This window comes from Condylura cristata, unplaced genomic scaffold, assembly GCF_000260355.1.
Source record: "Condylura cristata isolate star-nosed mole 26May11 unplaced genomic scaffold, ConCri1.0 scaffold00026, whole genome shotgun sequence".
In the NCBI taxonomy this organism is placed as follows: domain Eukaryota; kingdom Metazoa; phylum Chordata; class Mammalia; order Eulipotyphla; family Talpidae; genus Condylura; species Condylura cristata.
Genome location: NW_004567127.1, coordinates 8,994,613 through 9,003,791, shown reverse-complemented (window position 1 = coordinate 9,003,791; position 9,179 = coordinate 8,994,613). Strand labels below are relative to the sequence as shown.

The 9,179-nt window shown below is 55.0% G+C and overlaps 1 protein-coding gene across 1 annotated transcript in view; it reads left to right on the top strand.

The window, feature by feature from the left end:
• The window catches only part of LOC101637320 (glutathione S-transferase Mu 4-like), a gene marked incomplete at its 5' end in the record, with an annotated part of 4,401 nt that extends 1,153 nt beyond the window's left edge, over positions 1-3,248 (top strand). The window contains 3 exons of the mRNA XM_004689684.2: positions 614-709; positions 788-898; positions 2,694-3,248. Coding sequence (XP_004689741.2) covers positions 614-709; positions 788-898; positions 2,694-2,783 — 297 coding nt within the window. The remainder of the gene's footprint in view (positions 1-613; positions 710-787; positions 899-2,693) is intronic.
• Between the last annotated feature and the right edge of the window lie 5,931 nt (positions 3,249-9,179).

Genomic DNA, 9,179 nt, shown 5'->3' with positions numbered 1-9,179 from the left:
GCCCCGTGTCCCTGCTCTGGTCTTTCATTGTACTGCGGAGGGCTGCCAGCCTGCAGGGATTCCCTCAGCTGCCGCCAGAATGACCCTTAGAGTCCCAGGCTTTGTCAGAGTGACACTCTGACTCGTTTTCAGTTCCTAAGATGTGTCAACAATCCCCAGCGTTCAGCTGAGTCCTAGGCAGTGTGTTTGCCTTGTGGGAGCACAGGCGAGCTCAGGACCGTTTATCTCAGGCTCCTCCCTTTCAGCCTCTCCAATTCTCCTCATCTCCCCAGATCTGCTCAGGGTTCATTTAGTGCTGTGATCGACGGAACTCACGGCCCCTTCCCCAGAATATTTGTTCTTCATTCTTTGATTCTGCCGGATTAGTCATAACTCTGCCAGGTTCTCACAGCTGCCCTGGGTTGGCCCATGGTGGGGACACAGTCCGGGGTCAGTGGGGATAGATACTGCTCTGCCTCCCCCTTTCTCACAAGTAGGGGGGGCCCAGGAGTCTCAGGAGCACAGTTGTGTGGCCTGGGCCCCGGCCAGGCGCAGTCGGGGTCCATGGCTGCTCCCCCGAGGCAACTGGGGGTCACGACTGGCGACTGAGGGGTGACTGCTGTTTTGTGCTTAGGAGAAACTAAAGCCCGAATTCCTGGAGGGTCTTCCTGAAAAGTTGAAGCATTTGTCACTGTTTCTGGGGGAGAGGCCTTGGTTTGCAGGGGACAAGGTAAAGGGGGGCTCTGGGGGCAGGAGGGGTGTCGCTCCTCCAGGGGTCTGACTTGCTGCCACCCCCCCTCCTCTGCAGGTCACCTATGTGGACTTCCTGGCCTATGATGTCCTTGATGTGCATCGCATATTCGAGCCCTCGTGTCTGGACGCCTTCCCCAGCCTCAAGGACTTCATGGCCCGGTTTGAGGTGTTTTCTTGCTCCTCCTAACTCTACTTCACTTTTATCTTCAGTCTTCTCTGTGATAGTTTTTTGGACTGGAGCTAAAAGGACCACAAAGTAGATTTTTTGTCAGACATACTTTATGCTAACATCTCTGCTCAGCATATATTGTTTTTAAAATTTTTGCAATCTAATCTTTGCAAAAAAAAAATTGACAAATATGTAGATTTATCACCTCCATTTTATACAGGAGGACACCCAGGCTGGAGGACAAGCAACTCCTGAGCTCACAGAGCAGGGCGGGCCGGGCTGGGGTCTGGCCTCTGGCTTCCCTGGGCAGCAGCAGCCGCTGTCCCTGTCCTGGCCCAGAGCAAAGCCTCAGGGCCCTTTCCAGGCCTCTGCTCAGCCCCCCACAGTGGGGGAGGCAGCTGGGGGTGGAGTGTGGAGAGCTGAGACCCGCTAGGTTGGCAGGAGCCAGCAGAGAGACAGACACTATTCATGGTTCCTCTCCTGAGAGCTGGGCAGCGCCCCCACCATATCTGGGGGAGCACGGAGGGTCCCAGGAGTGTAACTGGTGCTGGGGTTTAGGCACAAGCATCAGTGCCCCGGGGGAAGGATTTTCTTGCCTTTTCTTGTTGGTGTGATTTCTTTCCTCTGTATCTCCACTCCTTTTCTCCAGTCATCCAGATTCTGTCTGAAAGATGGGGTGCACGTTTATGTTACTCATATGCATGGATCTGACCTTCTCTTGAGAGGAGGCCTGGGACAGGCCCAGTGGGGGATGCACAGGGGACCCTCTGGGTCCCACCCCTGGGCTAGTGCAGCTGGAGGATTTCAGGGACCAGATTGTAGGTGGGTGGGACCTGGGTGCTGGAGGAGCCCTGCCCCAACTCACACCTCATCTATCACCCTTAGTTCTCTGGCGAGAGGAAAAACGAGGTCCAGTTTTTTTCAGAATGACAGTTGGAGGCATTAGCCCACAGGTGCTTCAGCCTCTAGCCCGTTTTCTTTCCCACTCAGCACCAGAATGTGTCTTGACAGCTCTTTGTCTTCTGCCTGGGCTGGTGCTGGCTGATCGCGGCTGGGGAGCGCTCGACTGGCCACGATGGGGGCGGGGGGGCTGGAGGAGCATAGTGTGTGCAGCCTACACGTGCCAGGGCCTGGCCCGTTGCGTCCAGTCCCAGCATCCTGAACCCCTCAGCTCTGTGGGCACTTTCTCCCTGGGAAGGTGATGCCCACACCCCTCTGTGTCCCTCTTCAGAGTCCCTGGGTGAAATTTGGTCTCTTCTTCAAGCTACAGGGGCACAATCTGGGCCCCTGGTTCTGCTCCGGTTGCACTGAGCCAACTGCAAAGCCAGGAGCCTCTCTTTGAAAAGGGAACATTTGTGAGACAGGGAGCCCAGGCTCCTGTGCGGAGGGTGGGGAGAACAGCAGGAAGGGCCCAGAACTGGGGAGAGCCAGGAGCATTCCAGACCTGCCAGTTCACTAGCTGTGAGAGTTGAGGAAGCTGCTGCACCTGTGTGTGCCTCAGTTTCCCTTCTGCTAAATTGTGATCATAGAGCCTGTCTCATAGGGATGTTGATGGGTTATAAACCTGCGTCATCATCTGTGGACTTCAAGCGTCTAGCACACTGTGGAGTCTCTTAAGCATAGCAAGTCGTAATCTCCAGCATTATCAATAGTTGTAATAGTGGAAGTTACATTGCCAGACAGGGAATGCGGAAACATGGCTTCCGCTCTCCCTCTAGGCCTTCCGGGGGGTGACTGCGCGTGTCTGCCGTGGGCTCTGGGCACAGCCTGACCTGACCCTCTCCCCCCTCAGGACCTGCAGAGCATCTCCGCCTACATGAAGTCCAGCCGCTTCCTCCCAGGTCCTCTGTTTTCAAAGATGGCCTCATGGGGCAGCAAATAGGCCAGCAAGGCTGGGGGTGGATGGAAGGAGCCGGTTACCTGTGTGCCAAGACAGTGCGCCCACCTGTGCCCTCTTGCACCCTGAGAGTTACCGCTCTTACTTTTCCTAGTCTTACTTCCTCACACACTTCCTCAGCCTTCGGAGCCCAGCCAGAATTTTCAAAGCTCTCCAAAATCCCACTTCTTAAGTGCCAGCCCCGTCTCCTTCCTCCAGCTGCTCCCCACGCTCAGCCAACCAGGTGTCGTCCCCTCGGGGTCAAGGTAGCCACGGCTGCCCCTGTGAGCGGGGAGTGCAGAACACCCAGCAGCTTTTCCACTCCAGCAAGCAGCAAAATCAAAGCAGCAGACTCATCCCGGGCCGCAGGCCTGGGAAAGCAGCAGAATCCAAGCAGACCTGGAGACTCCTGTGTCACTGCCTGATCCCCAGTAAAGGCTTAATCGCACCTGCTCTGTCTTGTCTGTTCCCTCCCTGCCTCCCGGGCTCTCCAGCTTCCCAGGCCCGAGTGGGGAGCCTGGCAGTGACTGGGGCACCAGGCCGCTGTGGGTCTGCTGAGGCTGGCAGCAGGCGGCTGAGGCTGTCCTGTCTGTTTCCCGGGGTTGGGCGCCCTGTGGAAGGGGGTGGGGGCCCTCCCTGGGCCTGTGGGTTTCCATCATTCACCCTCCCTGAGGGCCCGTGGCTCTGCAGAGCTGTGTTAGTGTGTGTGTGTTAATGTGGGGACTTGAGGAGGGGAACCAGGACTCCCTGCTTTGCAGTGAGCCGCCTCATCACAGCTGTGGGTGTGTCCACCCCTGATCTCCCCTCAGGGGCTTCCAGGGGCCTCTCCAGGCTGCTTGCATTAGCTTCTTGGTTACCCCTCATTTTCCTGGGAACCCTGAGAGAAATGTCCTTACTCTTGTAGGTAAGAAAATATCTTATTAGATGATTGCTGACCTAATAATAGTCTGGTAGGTTTAGAAGTCTGGGGAGAAGATCTTAACTGCTGGTGAAATTACATATTCTAGAATTTTGAGTTGCAGATGCCAAGGCTGATGACAGTCTGACTCGATCCTTTTGTGATGGGACTTATTTATTTTATTTTATTTTTTATTTTACAACAGTTTATTTTTACATCATTTTGTACATTTTTTTTTTCCATCTCAATTGTAATCCCCGCGGGTTTCCCGTCACCAAGTCACCCGTGTGATGGGACTTATTTTTAATCTTATATATTTTTAAGATTTATTTTTTATTTTTGCACACAAGAGCTGCGGTGTAGGCCAGAGATGTGGGGGTGTGTGTGTGTGTGAGAAGCTTCACCAGAGCCAGAGTGGGGAGCAGAACAGGTGGGTCTACTGAAAGACACTGCTGAGGGGGGCAGCAGGGAGTCAGGAGAGGCCTGCTGGCCGTGTGGGTCAGCTCCCGATTCGTGCGCCTGTGCCTGGTGGTAGCTTCATAGTGCTGAGGCATAATCCCTTGCACTGCCAGGAAGTCCGGGGACTTATTTATTTTTTTTTAAGATTTATTTATTTGTGCATACAGAACTGGGGTACAGGCCAGAGGTCCAGGGACAATGAGAGGATTCACCACACACAGAGTGGGCAACAGAATAGGCAGATCCATGAAGTACACTGCTGAGGGGAGCAGCGGGCGGTGAGAAGAGGTCTGCCACGCACCCCCCGGGCAGGCGGGAATCAAACTCATGCTGAGGTGGCTTTAGATCCTTAGTGCTGTGCTTTAACACACTGTGCCACCAGGGAGGGCCCGGGGACTTATTTTGAATCTTAAGAAGCCTTTAAGACTTTTTCTTGCCTCCTGAGGGTCCGAGCCACAGAGCACATGAGGATCTAGGTGATGTCCCCCCACTTCCTGTGCCCCGTGAGCTGCTTGGCCCAGGCCTCCACCGCTCCCGTGTGCTGGGCCAGTGTCCTTTCTTCCTGCTGCAGCCTGGGCTGCTGAGACAGTGTCTAATAGCTCAGGACTCCCTTGCTGTGTTTCCATAATGGTTACTGATTCCTGGAGCGTTACCAGGCCAAATTCAGCTGGGAGAAATTAATAAAAGGAGATTCTCCTTTGGTTTGACTTGGCAAGTACCCAGCGCCTGTGGGAATCTCTGCAGGGGTAAAGCTGAGCAATTCTCTAGCAAAAAGAGGGGGAAAGTGTTGCTTTTTAAAAAATTACAGCCAACAGGACAGGTTTATTATAAAGGGGGAAAGGAGCATAACGGATATCTGTAGTAACATGAGCAGGCAGAAAAATCAGCCCCTGAAAGTTTTTCGAAGAGGAACAGGGCATCCTCGCAGCTGGAGGTGGAGGGCTGCTGCCATGTTTTGCATTTTTTAGGACCCAAGCCTGGCTCCCAGCTCAGTGAAATTCCCTCTAACAGAGCAGAGTTCTGAGTGGGTCTGGGGGATCCACAGAGCCAGCGGGACAGGGGCCATAGCCAAGCCAGCCAGGTGGCCTTTAGTATCTGGATGTGCAGGTGTTGGGGTGCTTCTGGGGGGAGGCTCTCTGGGCTACAAGGCTGAAGGGGATCATGTTTCTTCCTGCCCCAGCGCTGTGTTTACTTCTGGAGGGAGCGGTGGTGAGGGTGGTGGAGGTTTGGGCGGGGCAAGGCTGGAGGCCTGCAAACAGCTCACTCCAGAGGGGCAATCTGAGTTCTGCTCTGTAAAGGGCCCTCTGTTGAGCAAGACCAGCGCCATGGCTATGATCTTGGGTTACTGGGACATTAGAGGGGTGAGCAAGGGGCCGAGGGCGGGGGGTGGGAGGGTGGGATGGGACAGGAAGGCAGAGACGGGCTGATAAAACGGGCTGTTAGGTTAAGAGGTTCTTTTAAGGGCCTGCTGGAGCTGAGCCATCTCATTGTTTAACTTCCGGAGAGCCTGGAAAGGGGTGTGTGCTTGTGTGCGTGCGTGCCTGTGTGCTTGTGTGCGTGCGTGCGTGCGTGTGTGTGTGTGTGTGTGTGTGTGTTTGCAGAAGCCTCTGCAGGCTGCAGAAAGCTTGAGAACTGCAGCCTGGATCTGAATTCCGGGCCAGACTCCCCCCATGCTGACATGAGTCCCTGCACCCCCCGCTGGCTCACGCCATCCGCCTGCACCTGGAATGCACAGACTCAGGGTATGAGCCCATGTGCTCTGCTTTCACTGCTCCCCCTCGTGCAGCTTGGGTACCACGCACCCCTTTCCCTGCCCCCTGTTTCCTCCCCTTCTCTAAGCCCCTTTGAGGTGCAGCTTGGTTTCCAAGGTAGAACCTGACAGTCTGGGCCCCTGAATGGTAGCTGGGAGATTCCCCTTAGGGCTTGTTCATCTCTGAGTGAGCTTTCCTCTGTGATTCCAGAAACTACTAAATGTTCTTTTCAGCTCAAACTGCAATGTGAGACCTGGTTCATATTCCAGATAGCCTGAAGGGGGTCTCGTATCTATTGGTTTGTAGGTTCTCCCAAGAAGAAGATTTTGACTCAGGGGAGGCTTGTTTACCTGTCTTCTCCACCACAACTCCCAACTATGACAGAAGCCAGTGGCTAAGTGAAAAGTTCAATTGGGCCTGGACTTCCCCAATGTTGGTGCAGGGCTGGGGGGCATGTGGGCAAAGAGCGGGTGTCTCCTCCATCTCTTCTCCCAGCTCAGAGGCTTTGGGGCCAGTGTCTGCTGCTCAGCCCCAGCTCCCTGGCTCTCTGCACCACCCCCTGATGCTCTGGGTCCAGCTCACTCACTGCTGGACACATGAATATGTGGTAGCTAGTGTGGGCCAGGGGCTGTGACAACCAGGTTTCCTGTTTGCACTGGTTCATGTGGGGGTGCAGGGGTGGTGGAAGCCCAGGTGAACTGTCCCTATTTCTGGGGGTGCAGGGGAGCTGGAGGCCCAACCACCTGCCTCTGACTCCTTTGCAGCTGCCCTACCTAATTGACGGGGCTCGCAGGGTCACCCAGAGCAACGCCATCCTTCGCTACCTCGCCCGCAAGCACAACCTGTGTGAGTGGGCAGTGGGGTGGGGGTGGGGTAGGTGGCCGTGTTTATAGGGGGGTCTGGGTGGGATGCTGAGGTGAGTCTGTGTTATATGAGATGGAAGAGAAGATTCATGTGGACATTTGGAGAATCAAGCCATGGACACTGCTAACTAGCTGGCCAGCGTGTGCTACAGCCCTGACTTTGTGAGTCCAGCCCGCCCTCCGCCCGCCGGGCCGCATGGGTTTTTAGGACACTGGACTCCTGTATTCCATCACCATGGGTCCATTTGCCCTCGAACTTCTTGGAGCTAGTAACCCCAGGTGTTCTCTGCACCTGCACTGGAGTGAGCCCTGTCACTCCAGACTGTGTTAGATGAACACCCCTGACTCGCTTAGCCATCCATCACAGGAGAGAAGCCAGGCACGGGGCCATTTCACTGGTGTAGATGATTCCACTGGTGTAGTTGGTACTACCAAGGTGCAGCTGACCTTGTACACCTAGGCCAGCTCGCACCCTGTGCAGGAGGAGCGCAGGTGAGCTCAGAACCTTTACCTCAGGCTCCTCCCTTTCAGCTTCTCGAATTCTCATCTCCCCAGATCGGCTTAGGGTCCATGTAGTGCTGTGATCGGTGGAACTCACGGCCCCTTCCCCAGAATGTTCGTTCTTCATTCTTTGATTCTGCCGGATTAGTCATAACTCTGCCAGGTTCTCACAGCTGTTCTGGGTTGGCCCATAGATGGGGACACAGTGGGGGGACAGATGTTGCTGGCCTGCCTCCCCCTTGCTCACAGGTGAGGGCCCCAGGAGTCTCAGGAGCACAGTTGTGTGGCCTGGCCCCCCCGCCCCCACCAGGCACAGTCGGGGTTCATGGATGCTCCCCTGAGGCAACTGGGGGGTCAGGAAGCCCCTGGCAGTTCTCTCTGTCAGGGTCTGTGTCTGAGGGGTGACGGCTGGCTGTTTTGCGCCCCAGGAGAAGCTGAAGCCCGACTACCTGAAAGGATTCCCCGAGACGGTGACCCAGTACTCCCAGTTTCTAGGGCAGAGGCCTTGGTTTGCAGGGGACAAGATAAAGGGGAGCTCTGGGGGCGGGGGGTCGCTCCTCCAGGGGTCTGACTTGCTGTCATTCCCCCCTCCCCCCCACAGGTCACCTACGTGGACTTCCTGGCCTGTGCTGCCCTTGACCTGCACCACATACTTGAGCCCTCCTGTCTGGGTGCCTTCCCCAGCCTCAAGGACCTCCTGGCCCAGTTTGAGGTGATTCCTCTGACCCCTTTGTATCTTACTAATGTCATGGTTATTCTTCTGAAGGAGTTAAAGCGAAGAAAAACTAGCATTTTTTTTTTTTTTGAGAACTTGCTTATGCTAGTGTCTCTGCTCAATATCTATGAAGATATTATGTCAAATTAAACTTACAGCAACATGCCTGGAGAATTGTCACCTCCAGATTCTAGATGAGGACGCCCAGGTAGAGACAAGCGATTCCTTGCAGAGCAGGACTGACCGGGCTAGGCGCCTGGGCCTGTGGCTTCCGGGGCAGCAGCAGCCAGGGCTGTCCCTGTCCTGGCCCAGAGCAAAGCCTCAGGGCTCTTTCCAGGAGCTGCTCAGCCCCCCACCGTGGGGGGGGAGGCGGCTGGGGGTGGAGTGTGGCTGGAGCAGGAGAGCTGAGACCCCCTGGGGTGACAGGAGCTAGCAGAGACACAGACACTATTCACAATGTTCAGATCCTCTCTGGGGGCAGCCCTGAGCTCCCCACGGCTGAAATTTGACTACATACATGGGTGCCTGGGAAGGGTCTATCGCGATTGTTCCATTAGTAGAATCTTTCTACCTGTGTCCCTTCCTTCATACACCGGTTACCTGCTTCTTATGCAGAGAGAAGTTTTGTCCTTACTTTAACTCATGTTCACTGGTCTGATCTTCTTGGGGCAGAGGCCCAGACAGGGACAAGAGGGATGCAAAGGTGACCCTGCTTTGGGGCCACCCTCCTGGGCCCATGGAGTTGCAGAACTCCAGTACGAGGCTGTGTGGGTGTGTGGGACCAGCTGGACGCTGAGGAGCGTGGCCTGGACACGGTCACGGCTCATCATCCATCACCATTAGCAAGCTGCGTGCAACTGGCAAGTTACAAATTCAGGAAGTTATCCCTCATCGCTACACCCTGACTTGCTGGCTTCGGTGGAAGAGATTTGCTTTCTTAGTTCTTGTTAGCTCCTGTTTTTGCCTTGGCAAAAGTAAACCTTATAAAAGTAAAACCTTGGGGATTAAGGAAGAAATTGGGACCAAGAAATGGCAGAGGAAGGTGGTAGAGAGCTGGTGTTTCTACCTGTAGCTGGTGTCTGGCACTCATGAGTGGGCGGTTCCAGGATCTGAAATCTTTTGAACATGGGCTCCTGCTCACACGCCAGCTCGCTCGCTGTCCTCCTTCTCTCTCTGAAACTTGGTGACCAATCACACCTGCCTACCTGACGGAGT